At 37.3% G+C, this 21,821-nt stretch overlaps 1 protein-coding gene across 2 annotated transcripts in view; it reads left to right on the forward strand.

Annotated features, from left to right (window-relative positions):
* LOC127417188 (CD276 antigen-like) overlaps window positions 1-21,821 on the forward strand; it is a 136,987-nt gene that overhangs the window by 64,487 nt on the left and 50,679 nt on the right. For both annotated transcript variants that reach the window (XM_051657015.1, XM_051657016.1), the window contains exon 5: window positions 16,392-16,526. In XM_051657015.1, the coding sequence (XP_051512975.1) occupies window positions 16,392-16,526 (135 nt within the window). The remainder of the gene's footprint in view (window positions 1-16,391; window positions 16,527-21,821) is intronic.

Below are 21,821 nucleotides of genomic sequence, written 5' to 3' on the forward strand. Positions count from 1 at the left end.
CACAGAACAGTTGTTAGATAAATTATACACAGGTGCGAGTCCTTCCCATTTATTCCCCCGGCCTCGCTCTCCATTCACAAACCAGCTCTCGGCCATGCCCCAATCACCACACAGGGTACTGATGTAAATCAGTACTGATGTAAATGTATATTGCATAAATGAAATTGGAATAAGTAATACAATTTTCTTTTTTAAAATAAAGTGTTGGATAGGATAGAACATCTCTTTGTTGATTAGTTGGTCTTTATTGGAATAAAAGTTTTCTCATTCCAATTATTACGAGTTGTCATGAAACTGTGTTGAAAATATCTATGTGCTAAGTGCTAAGACATGGGCACAGTCAACCCAGAGCACTGTAATTGTCTGAAGCCACAAAAATGTAACTGTTTGCAAAACTGTGGATCGTAAATAAGCAAATGAGTAAATAAATAAATTAACTAAATGCAAATTTCCTAGGGCCTGTGCACAAGATCACTTGTTTGTCTTCATCTGAGCTAGCTAAAGATCTGGAGGGAAAGGTGGTGATGGCCATTAAGTCTAATTGATGGTTTGGGGAAAGAGAGAGAGAACAAGAGAGAAGTGGAAGCTGTCACAGAATTAATGGAAATCAAGGCCTTTAGCTCCACTGCCATTGAAAAAAGTCTCATCTGCATTTTAGTTCTGCACACAAATGACCCAACAGAAGTATAAGTGTCTTTGAAAAAAATGAAGTGTTTTTTTTTTATTTGTTAACGCACACGCACAGGCACACGTACACAAATTCTCGTTTTCTCTCCCACACAAACACACACACTTGCCTGATTTACATTTTTTCAAGCTTCAAGGCTTTTCCCTCTAAAAATGATCTCTTATTTATGTATAATGTGTTCTGCCCCTGATCAGTGGCCTGCCATTCAAGTGAACACTGGTTTAGTTTGATCCTAAGCATAACACCTGATCCATTCCTGAACCTGCACTCCAACAGCACACCTGGGGATTACATTGTGCAGAACATTACATGTGGTCACCATGGAGAAAAGAGAGAGAGGAGGGAAAGAGTGATAGCATCTCTCTTTAGGAACGTTGTAATTATATAATGTGCTGCAGTGGATGAGATATTTGGAGGAGAGCTATGGTTTTGCTTTTTGTTGTTGTTTTTTTTTACAGATAGATAGATAGATTGATTGATTGATTGATTGATTGATTGATTGATTGCTAAAAGAAAGAAAGAGGGACATAGAACCCGGGAAGTGAGTGAGAAAAAAAGTGAGCTAATGGAGGAGCCGAAAAAATCGATAGCCCAGTCTGCCTCCGACATCTTAATGTCAGCGGTGTTGGAGAGATGTGTGGAAGTGATGGAGCTTATGTCAGTCAGGAGCTGACCATTACACCACGTTTCTTTCCTACTCTTGGGGAAGTGCTTGCTGCAGGATGGACTGACCCCCCTCCTGGGCATTTATATCAGCACTGCAGGGTTGCCCTACATTCACTCAGCTCCATCTTCTTCTGCATCTAATGAGCATGCTGCAATGTGTTTGCTTTGAACTGTACAGACACACTTAATTAGCTGTCTTACTCGCCTCCAAATTTATTAATTTCCTGTCTCAGCCCCCTACCCTTTCATCCTTCTTTCATTTTGTTCTTTACCTCGAAATGAGAGAAAGAAGGTTAGAATTGGAATGTGCAAAACTATTTTTTTTTATTTTATTTTATTTATTTTTTATTGACTAGTCTTTGGTTTGTCTGAATGATTGGTTGACTAGCCAGTCTTAAGGAAGCACTATGGAGTCAGGGTCAATCAGACCCTGATAAATGGCATTTCTTAGGGGTAGATCACATTGGATGCATACTTGCGTGTTCAAAAGGTAGAAATGCTGCCTTTGCAGGCATTATATGGAGGTAAGAAGACAAGGCATGTCCAAATCCAATGTTTTTGTAATATCATATACTAAAATGTCTTCATCTAGTCAGATTTGGAAGGCAGCTTAGACCTTTGCTGGCTATCATATCCAACAAAATGTATGCAGTTCAGCAGTTTATGATTCAATTTCTACCAAGAGATAAGCACTGTAATAACTAAATATTTTGCTTGGTTATCCCTTAAATTCATTTGAATTTGTTTTAGATCATTAGATATGACTTCATAGTGCTGAAGCATGTTTCCTTAAAAGGTACCTTCTTACATTGACTGACTGGGCTGCGAGGCAGCAAGGAAGCTGCTTTAGGTTTTGGTCACATCCCTTGTATTGTAACAGATTGGAACAAAAATCAGGGATCTCTATTGGCGTTTTAAAAGTTACACTTTTCTTGTCAAAATGGCTCTCATGGTGCAAGACACTGACATAAAAAAGTTAGATGCAACACAGTGGCCAAAGATGCCCATCAGGGTGTGTACCACTGATTAAAAAAAATAGCACAGACTGAATGCAAGATTGTGTAGTCATTTGATAGACAGACAGATATTTAACAAATAAACAGGCTAAACATTTATAACCTTGTACAAAAATTTCATGGTAATTTTCCTGAAATGTATTGTTAAAGGTTGTGAATTTGTTACACGAGCACTGATTTAAAGGGAATTAATTTAAAGGTGCTACATTTTGGACCAGGTTTAAGCATGCAAATTGTTATTACAGTATGTGACTTTCAGTACGCTATAGCACAGCACATGGTCAGCATGCTAAAACACTTTAATGAAATTGCATCAATTAACTCATCCCCTTCAAATCACCACAAATATTACAAAACTAAAAACAACAAAAAAATAAGTTAGAGGACTGCACTGGCCTTAACATAAGCCCGAGGCCGACCCGTACTGAAGACTGCGTGACCTGACCTGACCGACCGATCTGATTTTAAGCCCGAACCCAAAATCCCATCCATCCAGTACATGTTTACATAGGAGAACAACTGAAAAATGCAGATGCAAGCACAAACACGTTCGGTAGGCTTATTTATTTTTGCATTAATTATACACCTAAACCTGAAGTCACTTAAAAAACTGACCCGAACCTGGCCCCAAAGCCGACAGTTTGTCATGTCCCATCGGGTTGCAGACCTCTAAAAATAGTTAACATCACTTAGTCAGTTTTTTGATGACTAGTTGAGCATCCTGCACAGCCCTAGATATAAAGGTATCTAAAAAGGCACACAAAAAGTAATATGATCCTACTGTCACAACCACAAAGCCACCCATAAAAACTAAGACCTTGTTTATTATTTGTGGTTTTCAGTGAAAAACTGGTGGGCTGTAATGTGGATGAGTTATGTGGAAGTGCTTTTAAGTAGCAATGCATTTTTCTGCTACATCATTCACTTGGACACTGATAAGGATCTTTGTATTGTCTTGTTGGTATATTCGCTTAACCAATGTTGCAGTGCTCTGCTAAAAATGCCAGACATTTGTCTGGCTGTATTAAGAGGTGCTTTATTGATCGGAGCAGGAAGGACGATGAGTTTAAGTGCGTTTACATGGCAGTGTCCTTACTGCTGAAAGCTCGGTCATAGACCAGGGGTTAGCCTACCCTTCAAATGAGGTGCAAGCTAGGAAAAGCTCATAAGGTTTAAAAGAATTTAAAGTAGGTTAGAGATGCTATCTTCATTGCTATCAATATTGTTCTGTTTATGCTAAACATTTCTTGGGACGTGGAGGCTGAAGGTCAATTTCACCCTTGAGAATGTCTTTTTGTATCCCAAAGGAAATGTTTTTTTTTTTTTTTTTTTTAATCTATCATTATTTGCTTATATTTTCATTAGCTTTATTACATTAACCAGCATTAAATTCCCTTAAGTAGGTTAAAGGATTTAAGAAAGGCTTAATTTCCTACACTAGTTGCCTAAAACAGTCCCTAAATAGCTACACTATTTGGCTATTTGTTAACATTAACCAATAACTTGTGGTGGTAGCTGAAAAGGTACATTGTTTCTGTGGTTAATAATTTTTTTTTAATGTTTGATAAGGTAGTACATTTTGATGGCATTATTTATTTTAATTGATGAAGGACACAATGGTAAAAGTTGATAGATCACCTCTCTTGTCGTTCAAACCTACAACCTCTCAGTTTCTATGCCAAAGCTTTAACACTACACCACATCACTAGCTTCAACTGTATACTCATTTGAAATCAGAAACAGTAGGTCTGTTCTTGCCGAAATACGAAACACTGTCCTCAGTGGCCAAAGCGGTAAATGTTGTTGGGCGATTGGACAGCTCCATTTCTGCTTGTAATGTCCACAGAGGGGCGCAAATAGCATGTTGTGAAGGGAGTTATTTTCAACTGTACAGGATGGAATACAGTGAAGACAAATGCATTTTTTATTTTTTTTTTTACTGTAAAAATGTCAGCAATAAGATACATTTGTCCACATCTTTTAGAATCTGGTTTCAGACAGGAGGCACCTTTACATCACTTTTTTATCATTTATAATAAACTTTAGTGAGCTGTAGACATAACAGAGAGAATATTGAATGACTACAATGCTTATTTCTCAGTATAAATAGAGACAGAAGTTTAAAAAGAAAAAGAAAAAAGGGGCATTTATACATTATTTTACTTTTTTAAACCACTCCTTCAAACTCCACTTTTATTTTTCCCGCCATCCTCCAAAACTCACTCTCAATATTGTGGGATATCATGAGCAGCGTATGAGCTATACTGCCTAAGAAAACAGACCACATTGTTATTTCAGTAGACAGGAAGTTAGGCAAACTTTGGTTTCAGACATGCCTTGTTGCTTTCTTACCTCTGTATACTGCCTTCAAATGCAGCATTCTTCAGCTTTCAGACATAGCCATTCTCTCTCAGGTGCAACACACACAGGTGGCTGCAATTAAGCTTTATCAGGAAAGCAAAAAATAAAAATAAAAATGGAGACAAAAAAAAGTGATCACCTTTCCCTCATTGTGATAGATGTTTAACGTCAGACACGAGCCTAAAGTAATTTATTCAATCCAAATCCCTCTGAAGGGAGGAAATCAAATCTTAGTTTGTCTCGTGTCTCCCTGTTTAGCTAATCCTTGTCCTCTGACATTTCTGGCTTGCCGTCTTTGTGATTACATTTATTGTTATTATTGCTAATCAGAATTCATGGAGATCCCTTTGCGGGCCTGTTGGAGGGGAGGACAATAAATAGATGGATAAATAAATAAAAATGAATAATCTTTGAAATGTCAGAGAGCTCTGGGAGGGGGAGATGGCAGTATTTTCGACAGTGTTTTGGGAGGGCACACTTTTGTATTGTAGAGTTGTTTGTTAGGGTGATGACAGAAACAGCTGGGACGCTGTTAAAACTTTACTTGAACTTTCTTTGCATATGAACTTGATTTACATGGTCATGAAGAGCAAATTTTCTAGCTTAACTGACTCTTACTACATTTATGTAATAAAAAACAGCATTTTCCTGGCCCAGAAATGTAATGGAAGTTAAAGGGATAGTTTACCCAAAATTGGAAATTCTGTTTTCATTTTCTCACCCTCATGTCATTCCAAACTTATTTGTTTGGAGTTTCTGTCTTCCATGGAGCACAAAAGGAGATATTAGGCCGTTTATTAGTCTCAGTCACCATTCACTTTTATTGCATTATTTTCCATAAAATGACAGTGAATGGTGATTGAGGCTTTCATTCTGCCTGTTATCTGAATGAGATTTCTGAAGAAAGAACATTATACAGGATAAAAAAAAACAAAAGAAAAAAAAAACACTTGGGTGAATAAATGATAGAATTTCCATTTTTGGCTGATCTATCCCTTTAATAAAAGCTTAAAAATCACTAACATTTCCATGATGAACACATTTTTCTAGCCATGTTCTGATCTAAATTATTTCATAGGCTAAATAAAGTAGAAGTGTGAACCACCACGCAAAACATGCAATTACATGGGGCCCTAGAAATCGGGGGGCCCCGGTCAGAAAGCTGAGCGAAGGGGTGACGGGTTACACGTGGTTCTGTTCATGCACAGATATGCTGTTGTCTTGGAGAGGTTTAAGTGCATTGTTGTGAAGGCAAAGTGCTGCAGGTGCACCCATTCATTTTAACATTTTAAGCCCCTTAAAGTTGTAATACAAATCTAAAAATGTGACACAGTATCACAGAAATAGAGGCATGACAGCTTTTCACCATATTTTGTAATGAGGATCTTGATAAACAATATACTGTACACTGTGTCATGGTATGTAAGCAGGAAGGAGGACCCAAAGAGGAAAAGGAGCACAATATATACAGACAAGAGGAAACAGGTGAAGACAATCAACATAACCAGGACTATACTAGGGGTGAGGCCAGAGGGAACGAGGGGGCGGAGTAGGGAGAATGAGGGGGCGGAGTAGGGAGAGCAAACGTAAACATTAGCCTAAGCCATGTGCTCATACATAAAACAAACTTACACAGATGAAAAACTGACAAAGACAGAAGGGCAGACAGAGAAGGATCATGGCACACTGACACTGCAGTTTAAAATAAAATAACTGCAGTTTAAATCAAAATTAAAGCTCAAGGTGAAGGTGAAGTATGACAGAAAAATATTACTGTTGTATAAACAAATAATAAAAATAATAATTCAGTATTATATTATAATAATAAAATGAACTGGACAACAATACATAATTGTTGGGTTATAAAAATAACAATAACAAGTAGGTTATCAAATATGTGAATAGTGCAGTTGTAGTTTTTGCACACCCCATTCATTAAAATAAATCAATAATAATATTTTAAATACATGTAGGTAAATATTGCTTTTTTATTACTGTATTAGTGCATATAAATAATATTTATTATAACTTATAATAACTTGCATGTAATTTCTGAGCAAATAGCACAAACAATTATCAACATACAGTATATATCGAATTTCGCCAACACACTAAAAACTGTATATACTATATAGATATATAAATAATGGTGTGAGTTTAGAGCAGGGCTGCGTGTTTGAAAAACATTTTTGCATTCCATTTGGTGCCAATAGTGATGCAGAAATTACACACTTCACCTTTAAGAAGATACTGACTGACTTTAAATCTTGTTGCATCCATATATTAGATCAGGGTATTGTCATGACCTAGTCTCACATAGCCATACCTTTGACTGTGGAAAAAGGTCTGGAGATTATTGTAGTTTAAACTGGCCAAGAACCACCCATTTAGAAAGGAAGAGCTGTCTAACACATAAAGCAATCAATCACAGTAGGATTTGTCATTACGTGCCGTTTAGGGGCGAGGTTACCTGAAATATATTATACCATAATAATAGACAGATGCGTTTATACTCTGAATATCTTTAAAAGACTTGATGTCACTAACCTGGCAATCTTGGGCAAATACAGTAATGTTTTCATTCTCAAAAGTGCTCGTTGTATCAACACAGAACCTTGTAAACACGAGTCTGCTGGACGGACTGATAAAAAGCTCTGTGTGCTTTTACTCACAGAAGTTCCATCAAACCAGGCTTTCGGATTAGTAGATCAAGACAGCATTTTCCAGTTTTACGTGCAATATGGATTGGTTAGTACATGGGCTGTCTGAGGCTGAGTTTAGTAGTGACCCAACAAATACCCCTAAGCCCTTCACACCAGTGCTCAGTACAAATTCAACTTCCCCATTCCTGTTTTTAACTCTTTTGTCTTTGGTCACTCACTAAACACTCACCATCGCTACTCACCTCCCTCACCTGTGCTGTCTCATACTAGCCTGTCTTCTTCCCTGCTCCGTTTGTATTTGCCCCATCTGTGCTCAGCCTGGAGGAAAGTACCCCTTAGCCAAGTTCCATGTTCCTTCTTTTCACTGTGAGCATCAGTAGCCCACAGGCTCATCTGGACACACTCCTCCTAAGTCCTTTCTTCTCCACATGGCCTCTCAATTGTGTTGGGGTGACTGTCTCTGTCACAGGTAAAAGGAGAGAGTGATAGCTTTGATCAGTGGTATCAGGAGAGGAGAAGAGAGGTTAGGCCGGGGAGGTGTTTGAACTCTTTATTCCAGGAGATGAAAGGAGAGCAACAGTAGAAAATCCTGCAAAAGTGGAACTAGTATGTTAGGCCTGACCCACGAGTGGAGAGGCGGGGCTTGGAACTCCCTTGGTTGCCATGGGACACGATAAGAGGCTCCACAAATAGCGTACAAAGTAAGGCAAAGTAAGGCAACATTTTTTTTGTATGAAAATGTTGATCGTCTGCCTAAAGGGGGTCACACTAAACCAGCCGCGGCCCATGCATTTTAAGTCTAGGCCTTCAGTGCAATTCATGCCATTAAGAAAACACAGTTTCACAATGAATAAGACACCGTATGCCTATCATACATTCATGGCGGTTAGGGTTAGGGTTAGGTGACCTAACCGAGTCACTACACCACAACGAGGACATAGAGCGCAATGGGAATTGGGCATTCCAGATTGGGGAGAAAAGGGAAGAAAAAAAAACTGACTTTATTTGGTCATTATATACCAATTAACATTACATAAGTCACAATTAAAAAATATCCCAGAATAGGTATCATGGTTGCAAGTAACAGGGTTACAAATTTAGCCTGAATAAAGCTATCATGCTAGGTTACTTTTATGGTATGTAATATGTTTTCTAACACATCTTTCTCACAGCAAAAAAAAAAAAAACAAAACAAAAAAAAACATGGGATTTGTTTCTATAATGCATTTAAAAGTAATGTACAGTATTTGTGGGAAGTGCTTTATTTATTTATTTATTAAAAAAATTTCTGGTAATTGAGTTTCATGCTGTATAATAAACACTTTTGCCTGTTTTGTGAGCAAATTTCACTACTGGAACATGCTGTTTAACATGAAATGGATACAAGGCAGGCCTACTTGCACCTGACCCACAGAATTCAGGCACTTGAAATCATCTTAATGATAAGAGCCAAGATGTATTTCCTTGTCTGTCTTTGGCAACTGAAAAACAGAGCAAGAGGTAAAAGAGATGAATAAAGGCATCAGAGGAAGGTGAGGAAGATGATGGGTGATGAGAGACATTTTGGGATATATCTATAATAGAGTGAAACAAAATCACATCATCAAACCATAGTAAGAGAGAAATATGAGCCTACAGGCCTTTAGGGACAACAGCGCTGAAATGGCAGACTTTTACAACATTTATCTTCATCAGGCCAGCTTCACCTAGTCAAAGAGATACAAAGAGAGAGAGAGAGTGAGAGAGAATGGGATTAAGGGAATTCAATTATTTGGATTAAATAAGAGTTCATGTATAGATAAAATTGTATTTTAAAGGTAAAGTGTGCAATTTCTTTGTAATTAGCAGCACCAAACGGAATTGCAAAAATAATGACTGTTTCAAACGGGTTTCTCAAACACTCTTCCCGCCTACCACTGGTCAACCAACAAATAAACACTAAATGTATACTTAGTGGTGAGTTAAATTGTCTCCCAGTAATTTTTTTCATTTAAAAATGAAAAATGTCATTCTCCCGATATGAAAATTGACGGTTTTCATACCATGTACATTTGCTTATCTACGGTATTGAGAAAAAAAATGCAACCGGACGGAGCATCTCACCTGCGCGTGCACATCTCCTTTCCTCCTCAGCTGTCTGTCAGACTCGTCAACTTGCGCCACACACACATGCAGCAGAGAAAATGTCAGAGAGAAGCGAGTATGACATAAGTGAGTGTGTGTGCGAGTTAAAGCAGTGTGTGTGTGAGTTAAAGCAGTGTATCTCAACTGGTGGGTCGCGACCCAAAATTGTGTGGCAGGTCTATTCAGCAGCAGGGAAAGACAGGCAGTTAATGCCATGGTTCTCCCATTGAAGATATTTCGGCGGCCGCTCAAGTGATAGCCTATTTAGGACTGCAGAGTAACATCTAATGATAATCTCGCAATCAGCTAAAGGATTCTCATCTGCACTTTCACACGAGTGTAACTGAACCAGATCGCGATCATGATCTGCTCTTCTCTCTGGCATGCACGTGCAACAACCGGGCTTTCCTCGATATTGTGGAGCGAAGACCTCAAAACTGATATGACCAATTTCAATTCTAGTGAGACTTTTCTAGTTTAAAGCATTATGGAGGAAGTCAAGTCGAACCTCTCAAACAGTAGGCAGCCCTGACATGCCAAACAGCACTGAGGAGGAAAAGAGCAACACTGCGCTATTTTTTTTTTCACCACCTTTACAAAATTGTTTCATGATTTTACATCAGTTATATTTTGACGAAATGTTATAGTTTCATATGACATAATCTAAAGGTAGAATCTATAAGACATCATTTTATATCAACAGTGGCAGTTGTAGTTAAAGTTTCAAGATGTGTTTCAGCTAGTACTTATTTTTTCATAAATACTATAATTTGTTATTATTATTACTATTATTTAAGACTAGCTATACTGACCTAACCATGGTAATGAGGAGCCTTTCCTCCTGTGTAATATGTATGTTCTGTTTGAATTATGTTTGAAATTAGGAAACAAACGGGATAATAATGGGCTCATATAAGTAAATATGCTCTTCAATTTTTAAAAGGGGGAGAGAAAACTTCCTGTCGCTTTTGTTGTTGACGTCAACAACAAAAATAATGTCACTTGATGCATGTCCTTGTACTTGAAAACCATGAACAAAACTATGCAACATAAAAGGAAATGCGACCCAGGATACATTAAATACAGGTTACATTTTTACTATGGTGGGTCGCCACTTGATTTCCAATGTAAAATCTGGTCCTGAAGTAAAACCAGTTGAGAACCACTGAGTTAAAGGGACAGACAGGAGCAGTCTGGCTGCGCTGTCACGCACCTACAGTATATGTTAACTGTTAATAATCATAGGACATTACTTTAAAAGCTCACACAGCTGATGTTATTTTTAATTTAGTAGTTAATTTAACATGCTATGCTAACATGTAAACTAACATGCTTTAGTTATATAACATGTTATAGTTACATGCTATTTTTTTAATCATGTTTATAATTTGGTTTATTATTATAATTCTGTTAGTTTTCTTATTTATTCTATTTATTTTATTTTCAAAAAGGGAGACTTTTTTTTTTACACATACTTCCATTAAAAAAAATGGTTTCAAGTTTCAATTATAATAAAGCATTTGTTCAACCAAAAAAAAAAAAAAACCTTCCGTTTTCACTCCTTTAAGGGTCATTGTAACAGATAATAATAATTGTGTAATACCGTATACCTTGATACCGTGAAACTGTGATATTTTCTGAGATGGTTATCGTACCGTGGAAATCTCATACCGTTGCAACCCTAGTATTGACAAGTACAATGCTCTAGTTGAGCCACAGTGCAGTTTGATTGCACTTTTCATTTCAGAAACTTCTGTGTGAGAAATAGTGTTCTAAGACTTAAACTTTCTCTGAACTTTCCTAATGAACACCAGGGCAAGACTGAATGGTCTCCTTGGGGTCTTTATGGAAGACCACGCCATACTTTCCCAATGCCGAAAATCAGCACTGTCCTTACAAACCAAAAATAAAGAAATAAATAGAAACTTATTTAATCATCGGTCTTATTAATCTATAGAAGATGTTTTTAAACATATTGGGTAGTGTGTAGTATGTCCTCAGCATTAGTCCAACACTTTTCCATGTTCACACCTTCTCTTTAGCAGCTGAGAGACTTTGGCTGCACTTCTACAAATTACAACAAATCTCATTTTTGTTCTGTTCAAGGGACTTGTCTCCTTTCTCCTCTCTATCTCTTTTTCTGTGAGACCTCACTACATCAATACATCGATACATTCTCTGTCAGTTATGCTGGCTAGTCCATATCATCTTTGTACATGTCTATGAGTTACCGGGGGAAATAAACTGATTTCTTCTCACAGTGCTTTGCTATGTTATTGACTTTTTTTGGAACATGGTATGTTTGAACTGATACTTACATGGAAAGCACTCAAAGACATTAATATAGTACTAGCTGTCGTATTGATTTTTAAGCATACACAATTACTGCTCTTCACATTTGTGGCAAGGAAAATGTGCAGTCTATTTTTATCGTGGGCCTATTTTGGTTCCAAGGCAGATTCTGATATTTTGTTTAATGCTTATTATTTCATAGTTGCCCACGTAGCAGTTGGAAAGTTCAAGAGCCATCAATTGAACTGCAGCATAGTTGCAAGAAGTGTTGTCTTTAATCCGTCAAATATTAAGAGAGGACTGTGTTTATTTTGCTTGTTAATTTTCAGCATAAGACATAATAATTGTAAGTCGCTTTGGATAAAAGCGTCTGCCAAATGAATAAATGTAAATGTAAACGTAATAATACAAAAATCATATCCCCAGCAATAATCCCCAAGAACGTAATTAAATTATAATTATTTTGTTAAAATCAAATTAAATAAGCATCTGTCATTATATCAAAGAGGTCTATTGGTTAAAAGATTACACTTGTCTCAGTTGTATTCATAGATAAATATGGTAGTTCATTTAAACTGTGTCCAAAAGTTTCCTCAAGTAAAATGTCTACAAAGCTGATTTTTAGACAAGCACAACTAGCCTGTTACATTTCCAGGACAATCTTGAGAAAAAGATTCTGTATGAGGCTATGTTTTGCTTTACATACAATGTCATTAAACAATATTTTATAAGTACATTTAGACAAATTAAATCAAGAGACTTAAATATGGAGGACCAAAGTACTCAAAATGAAATAATTAAATCAATAAATAATTATTTAAACCAATAATTAAAACATAACCATTTATTTTTGTAATAATTCATGAACAAACAGCATTTAGTGTTTAAAATATTTCATAATATTCACTTTCACTGCTTCTACATTTAATTAATTTTTTTTTTTTTTCATAATTAAAACACAGTTTCTAAAAGTCATTTTTGATAATAATATGCTGAATTTCTGAATGAAGCCTAATGAACGAATTAAAGCCCCTTTCCCCAAAGCATTTTTTTTTTTTTTTTTTTTTTTTTTTTTATAATGGAAGAATTTTAGCAAATGTCAATTAATGTACAGAGGTGTAATCTTAAACTGGCCTCTGTTTTAACATGCTAAACGCCATCTGAAGCTACTTCAAGAGCATTTTTTCAAATAATAATAATTATTATTGTGCATACAATTCTAATTATTGTGCATGCCGTTTTTATGGCGTCATATTAATTGAGAGACTATGCACATGCACACCGATATTGAAATAAAAGTGAAATCAAAAGTTTGATTACAGTAAAAGTGGTGGAAAAATTTCAAAGAAATATTAGAGTTGCAACATCTAAAAACTTACACTTCCATAATATATACATTTTAACCTTTAATCTCGATGTTGAAAAAAGAAAAAATTCACATCCATGTCCATTTGTTTCCCATTTACCAAAAAATGACAGCTTGAAATAACAAAGTGGAATGTGTGATATTTTTGCGAAACTAGAGTCATCTGCTCATGGCTCATCAAATGCAGGGTAATACTGTGAAACGGTTTCAGTTGGAAACACAACAGGCTTGTACACATGGGCCTAAAAGCATCTGTTGTGTACCGGCTCACCGTGGCATATACTGAACCCTGCTGTTGAAAACCAGCTAATGAGGAGACACAACGCTGCCAGCCAAATCTGTTATTTCCCCTGTAAATGAACATTTTATTTGTGTTTTGTTCATACAAACATACACTGGGCATACTCGCTGTAAAATAAATCAAATAAAATAACAGAGGCCTCTCCAACGCCGGCTCCAAATGTTTAGTTACTGGTTGCATCTAATTTTTTCTTATTGGCATAATAAAAGTTATTTAAAATAATTTATTTGAGTTGTGCAGACAGTTCTAGTATGTGAGCTGAAACAGAAATGGATTTTTGTATTCTGCATCTGCATCTTTAAACAGCTTTTGGAGATGGAACATCTGTATAATTATTTCTGCATTTGGCAGATAATTTTATCCATAGCACCTTGAATTCAAGCTACACTTTTTATCAGTATGTGTTGTGGCGGAATGATCCGCCCCTCCATCTCGTCATCGTCGCCCTGCCTCTTAGGGCTACCCTTCAGCCAGGCTCACGATGGGAGTTGGGCAGGAGAGCGAGAAGAGGTGCATAATTAATAAGCCTCATCCTGACAGCGGTGGATGAAGCACACCTGATGTGAATAATGCTTCAACACTGCTGTCTTTAAAACGCAGAGCGCACCTCTTCTCGGTAAGCTGGCTTCAAATCTCCATGTGTGCACACACTGGCATCCTTGCACACCCAGGACCAGAGCTGGGAGGGTTCGGATGAGTGGATGTGCCGCCAGACCCGCTCCTCGGACCCCCGGACGGATTAAATGAGTCGCTGGGGGAGAACAGCTCACGTCGCGGCCGACGGGCTAGAGGCCGGGCCGCCTTCCCCTCTCACCTGCCACGGGCCTTGGAAGTCAGGCCTCCAAGGACGCCGCCGCCCCTCGCGCCGTGGACCCTGGAGGGGAGTGTGAGTGGCCGATGGACCCAGCTCATGCCTGGGCAGTTCCATGGACACTACCCCGCCCTTCACTGAGCCCCGTCTCACCGCAAGGATGCCAGATTTCCCCCTTTGTTATGAACACTATTCACCCCCTGGACACTTTATTTCCCCCTTTTATGGACATGTTATTTTTATTATTATTTCCAATAAATGCCTCTCTGAGGCTTGACGCCACACCCACTGTGTCTTGTCTCTTGCTCACGCCGCCACAGTGTGTTTCCTGAAAATACCCACGACCAAGGGTTATATTGGGATTTTTAAGATGGAGGAACCCTATCAGCAAAAACAAAATACAAAAAAAAAAAAAAAAAAACAACACAAAAAAAACAACAACAACTGAACTGGAGCCTGCCTGTAGAAAATAGAATAAAGTGATGAATAAACTTCCATTTTCTTTCTCCTTATTAAAAAAATATTTTTTTAGACTGCTCCCCCAATTTAACCCCTTGCCATGACTTTGACATAGCTAGCATCATGCTCTATCAGTCTCAATTTTTTTCTCTTAGACAGCAATGAATAACATGGAGAGCAAATTGAGACTTTTGCTGAAGTCTCCTACTTTTCAGATTCAAAAAAAGACCCAACAATCTCACCCCAGTGTCTCCTCTAGAGTTTCAGAAAAGATCTCAACAATATCTCAAACTGTGCTTTAATTTGCCAATACCAAAGTATGCAATCAGAATTCAGAGAATTCAATATAAACTCATATAAACATTTCTCAACAGATTTTTCAAGACCAAATTATATGTCGCATGCTATCAGTATTAATTTAATATCTCTATTTTGTATCTGTATGACAACAGTCATAACAGTCTGTTTGTATATTCTAAAATATGTTAGGAGAAACTTCTGAGACTAAGTTGATACTTAAATTAAACATCCATTTAGTCTCTGAAGTTATAAATGAGCAACCTCTGTGCAATAAATAATGATTGCTAAAACCCTTTTTTTTCTTTAATGAGACAACTATTTTTATACCCTATAGTGTGGCAGCAATTTTTTTTTTTACTCTTTTCTTACAGTGCAAATTACAGGGATGCTTCTTTTATAGTCAACTATTCTCTCCACAAAACGATCCGTGATGCATCCTGACCTCTTTTTGGCTCAGTGTTATCATTTCCGTCCTTCGAGCCCTAGCTCGAATGCTCCAGGTGATTTGTCATTTTCCCACCATACACAAGCTCATTTATTTATTTATTTTTTACTTTGTTTTTCAATTATCTAGGTGGATTGAGCACCACCATATTGTGTTTGCACTGCCAGGCAGTCTTAGTGCTATTTAGCTCTTTCTCTCACTCTCCCTCCTTCACATTAATACTCTGGGGAAATTTGGAGCCTGTAATATCTCTCTTTGTATCACTGACCAGTTTACTTTCCTCACCCGCCCAGACCCTGCCTCTCATATTGAGGCTGAAATGTCTCAGGGGTGGTGTGTTTGTACCATACAGGCTGATGGACAGTTATCCACATGGAGAGCTGAAAAGAGAGCAGCCTTCTAGTCTTGATAAAAAATTAAACAAAATAAAAAAAATAGTGTTGTGACAACATAACAGTCTTTAGATAATCATCTGGGAGCCTGTAAAGAGGAAAGAAATCGCAGTGAGCCTCAGAACTGTGCTAGTTTTATGATGCACCATACCGAGAGGAAATTCCAAGGGGCCCCTAAAGGAAGGATGGGATCAGACTGAAGCTTCAGACTTCAGGCTAAGATGCAGTTTACACGGTATCCTTAAAATACTATAAAAACCCTTTTAATCTCACCTCTCCTCTTTTAATCACCTGAGCCATTCAGAGTGTGGACAATGAGAGCACTGTTATTTAAATTAAATCATAGTGTGATGAAGAGTTTGTTGTTTGGTATATTCGGTAATGGTGTTGCTGTGTATGCTAATGAAGGTAATGATGATGATGGCGGTAGTAGGGCTGGAAAAATAATGACAGAAAATATGGCATCATTTTAATACTTTCTCGTTTTCTCTTCTTCTCTGTCTGCAGCCCAGAATCTGGTTTTCCCACCAGTGGCTTTGTGGGTGACCATTGGTTTGGCTGTGTGTTTGCTGGGACTGCTTATCGCGCTGGCTGCTGTCTGCCGCAGGAAAATCAAAGAGAGCTTTGAGGAGATGAGAGCTGGTAAGGACACTTCCCAGTGAGTATGTACTCAAGAACAAGGCCTTGCCATAAATCACTACTTGAGACTTTTCTAAGACTTCTCATGAAGATATAAGATAATGACAGTCAATTGGTGAGGACTGGACTTTGTTAGCATAGTAGTCTGGTAGTCTGGTTCCTAATTCTCTCGTTATGTGCTTCATGTCTGAAATTGGTTTCTACCTAGTCTTAGCCTCAATTGGCACACCCACGGACTACTCTGGATTTACTAACTGTCTGATGCATATTGCACACAAAACACTTAAGCACTTAAGAGAATCCTAAGCTCCAATCAGATTTCCTGAAATAATATTTCTGGGAGTCGGAGTTCACAGATTTTTTTATTGCCTGGAAACAAAAGGTGCTTTTCTACCATCGGGCCGCACACTTCTCATTGCGAAACGTGGTAACGGTTTCTTTTTCCACTGTGGTGTGGTGAAATCAGGAGAATGTACGTCACAGATCTGTCCATTGGCAACTACGTGAGAGGTAAACATTGGAGCAAGTGTGCTATGGAAGATGATTACATGTTCAAGATTTTAGGACTGCTTTTTTCTCTGGTTCTATGCTGCTAATACACAGGAAAGACACAGCCCTTGTCGCAAAAAGGAAAGCAAAGAGAAAAAAGGTGAGAGGTTTACCGTCATTTGCCGAGGGCTTGTGTTTACTACCAGACACAAACAAACAGAAAGTAAACATTTTCAAACTAGCTAAAAATAATATTTATTGACAAAATATTATATACAGTAAGTATTACATGAAAATAGTTTATGAGAATATATTGATACATTTTGAGATTTAATGAGCTAGTAATATACTTCCCTGACGAAATAAATGTAGGCTACAATACTAGTTAAACCATCATCATAAAATAATTTAGCATACACTAAATATAGACTAAACATACACTATTTTTAATAAACATCACCCAAATATTAATGAACTTGGAAAGCAAGAAAGAGCTAAAAGTGCTACCTTGACATTGGCAAATTGACAATTGTGAGTCGCCACTAAAGCCATTCCACCAGCAAAGTTGAGTATGGTTAGCTCACTGTGCCAAGAATTCCGGTCCGAGAACATTTTATAATAGTGCTGTGCTGAACCATGTTCAAGTGGAAATGCTACTGTAACCGTTTCATACCGTGCTCGGAACTATTCGGCCCGATGGTGGAAAAGTGACTAAAGTCATGCTTAACCCTTTCATACATACTGTCACACATATGTGATGGTTAATAACTGGGGCTCGCATAGTAGCGTCACACATATGTGTTTCTGCAACAGCCACTTACGTTACAAGATACCAGATTCAAATCGGCTTTCGCACCAACACAGGCTACTCTGGTCAAGCGTCTGTAGTTTATATTCGCTCAAACGGTTACTCATACAGTCTTTTAAACAACAGAATTAGTTTATTTTATATGCATACATCCAACTCGTCACCAAAGTACCACGATAAATAGTTTACAGCTCGTATACACACAGTCAATACATCAAACGTGATTTTCCTCCGATGCATGCTGCCATTTGTTTACATTAGTAACGGTTGTCATTTGTCAAACAAACAGCTCAAATCAAAGAGTCTTTTCAAGCACATAATATGTTTATTTTATGTAACAAAGAGCCTAATTGTTACCAAGGTACCACGATAACAGTTCACAGCTTGTATATATACAGCCATGATATCTAAACGTGATCTTCCCATGCATGCAGCCATGTCTGCTGATTAGGTGCAGATGTGGTTTTCATTCACACAAAAAGCAACTCAAACAGTCTTTTCAGGCATTTAATGAGTTTGTTTTCTGAAACAGACAGCCAAACTATCACAAAAGCACCACGACAACAGTTTAAAACTCGTATACTCGTAGACATATTGATCAAGTGTAATTATCCGATGCCCGTAGCCAAGTCTGTTCACATTAGCGCTTGTGAAATATTTGAGAAGTCAAATAGTGCATATAGGCAAACCGGACTGTTGATATTATGTATATATTTGTTTTTTACAGGTATTTTTTTATAACAAGAAATAAAAAATAAAAAATAAAAAAATACTTGTCTACACTTATTTCCTTTGGAGTGACATCAGTTCTTTTCATAGAATCTTCACACATTTTAGCAATTTAAACACAATTTCGACAATCGACAATTTATATTATTAGAAATGGAAGCGTAAGCGGTAGTTCTGTTAGGAAGACTCACAGTGGCATTACGTCATTCATTTAATTCAGGCATCTTATTCAATTATATTCCAAGCGCTGCTTTATAGACCATTTTAAGGACTGTTTGTCGGTTTAAGGAATTGACATCTTTGTCCCTTGAACATTTCCTTCTTGTTGTCAAACTCATTCAAAGTAACATTCATGGTGACTTTATCACGATTAAATGACGTTAATACGATTGTAATAAAATGTCATTATTAAAATGTGGACCATGTTATTCGGCGGCTGGATGATCTCTGGATGCCTGGAATTAACAGAAATGAAAGAGTTTAGATCTCCAAAAAAGCAACCACAAATGGACGCATGAAACGCAGCAGCGAAGCAAGACGGCTGGATACTTGCAGTATTAAAAACTGTAGTACACATCTTATGTCTGGTAGGTAAACGACATTTATGCCAACTAATTGTAAGTTTGAAAAGTGACTATAGATTGCTCCCATTATAATGAAACTGCGCAAGTCATTTACATTTAGTAATTTAGCAGACGCTTTGAGCATAACAAGCAGTTTGTCACACAAAAGTCAACAATATCTGTGCTCAGAGTAGCTGGAGTAGTATATAAAATATGTTAACTCAGAGCTTAATGTAAAAGATCAGGTGTTGATACCAGAAATGCTTCAGGGTCCGTTGCGTTCTAATTCCTTTCTTATTGTTTACATCCTTAAAATGGTCTAAATGCTTTACACAGCTGATGGCCATCGCTCGTTATGCTGCTGTTTGTTTTCAACCCCCACAACCCCAACACCACCAGTTTAGGTTCCGTCCTGCTGTAAGGGGTAACCTCCTCTCCCCTGCTGGCATCACCTTCCGGCAGTTTCTGACAGTTCATCGAGAATCCGAGCGCTGAACCGTGGGATGGGGCTCACGCCAAGGGAAACTATTCAATCACTATATTTACGTCAATTCTTATTTACTATGAGACTTGATTCCTGTCAGAATGGATAGTTAATTGTCAGAATGGATCAGACTTTACACAAAACTACTTTCTAGCTAAACGTAAGATATTAAAGGATGTTTTGAGCGGACTGTATTTAGTGTTATTTACAATGGAGGGCTTGATCGCAAATCGTTTTCTTGCCACTTCCCATAGACAACTTTAATATTTGGCTTAGACTCCCCATTGCATCTTTAAACTCTCCCTATAGAATTACATCAGTTTTTGCTGTCAGTCTATGTTAAGATGATTCTTTTTTTATACACTGTAAATCATGGGAAAAAATGGCTGATATTTACTGAAAAACAGTACATTGAAAATATGATTGGCATTACAGCAGTTGTTCTCAATTTTCTTTTGGTCATACCCCCTTTGAAACAAGATAATAACCATGTATGTTCAGGCAATCTGACACGTTGCAAACAGTGTAATGAATATCGTTGCTTTCCAAGCATGACTCAGACCCGCTCTTTCTTTCAAAGCTCGTGAGAGCAACACAACGAGTAATAATTCACGCTGAAGACCCAAAAGCTCTGTTATGGCAGCCAGTCTGAGCAGAATGCTAAAATGCTAAAAGCCAGACAGTGTTTAAGCAGAGTCCTTGTGTTGCCGAAGCCCTGTCTCCCTCCCACTGCTGCTGGAAGTTCATTAGAGCTGGCTAGATAATTAGTCGTGCCATGTAACTAGGGACTTCAGAACTTGGAGGTTGAAATGACAGAGGGAGAAAAAGAGCAAGAAGAATGATGGGTAAAGGGAGAAATTGTGACAGAGAGATAGAGATGGATTTCGCAATCATATGAAGAAAAAAAGTGAGATAAATAGAAACGCCAGAACATTGCTTTTTTTGGGGGGTATAGGAGGCCACTGCCACACCAACTGTAATGAGTTCTATGTGTAGTGCAGGATACATTTAAATAAAGGTCATTCCAGCATTGCATAGGACCCTTGGGCTTTTAAAAATGCATCTACAACTGCCGAGAAAGACAGAGAGTGAGAAAGGGGAAGAGTGAAAGAAAGAGTAAATATCTAGCTGCATAATATACCAAACAGTGAAATAGAATGGAATGAACTCACTAGCATTGCTCAGTGTATCAGTCTGAGATAGCCAAATCCAAATAACCTATTCTTTCTCCATTAACCTGTGCAAGAATTCTGGAATAAGATCAGGGTTGGGTGGATTACTTTAAGAAAGTATTCTGGTAGTGAATTCTGAATACTCTCTCTTAAATGTATTCAGGAAAGTATTCAGAATACATAAAATAAAAATTTACGTATTTAGAATACAAGAATAGTTTTAGAGTACTTATTTATAAAGGCAAGGCACAGTTGGAGGAATTAAGTGTGATATGTCATTATCATCTTATCTGAAGTGCTGCACCTCCACTTCTAACTAATCTAAGTGAATCTGAATAGCTTGTTTCTTTAAATGAGATGTGGAGTTGGACACTAATGTTTTTTCTTTATGAAAGGAAGAAGACAAACCGGAGGTAGTTTGTTGTCAGCTACAATATTTTTATATTTTAACAACATTTTAATCTTCTTCTTAAATCATTATTCGATTGGAGTGACAAAGAATAATACATTTTGACACAAAATTAGATAAGAAATGCAAATAAACCATATTTATTTTTTAGATGATAACTGGATGCCATAAAGTAGTGAGGTCATGTGACAACAATGTATATTAATGATTTTTTAACTATAGGCTTGCTCACATATTTCATATTTAGGCCGATTTATTCACTTAGCTTTCTCTTTTATTTTGTATGCTTTTGATTCTTTTTCTCATCCTTTGTTTTTTAACTGTTGTTTTATATTTTTTTTTGTGCATTACTTTGTATGAGATGTTATTTAAAAAGTGAGAAATATATATATATATATATATTTCTGTAGCTATTCATAGTAGCCCATTATTGTCATTAATATCTGCTATTTCTCAACAGTTCTGTAAGTTTCTGATGTGGACGTGTCTCACCAAATGCTTATCATGAGCCGTCCATCTTTACTCTGCCTTTTCAAAGAAGCCGCATCTGCAGCTGCTGCATAAATGTATTTGCAAAGCAACAATCGCAGGAAACAATGTATCATGCGCACAAATGTTATATTTGTGGAAATAACTTAAGTTAA

The sequence above is a fragment of the Myxocyprinus asiaticus genome, chromosome 26, assembly GCF_019703515.2.
Source record: "Myxocyprinus asiaticus isolate MX2 ecotype Aquarium Trade chromosome 26, UBuf_Myxa_2, whole genome shotgun sequence".
In the NCBI taxonomy this organism is placed as follows: Eukaryota; Metazoa; Chordata; class Actinopteri; order Cypriniformes; family Catostomidae; genus Myxocyprinus; species Myxocyprinus asiaticus.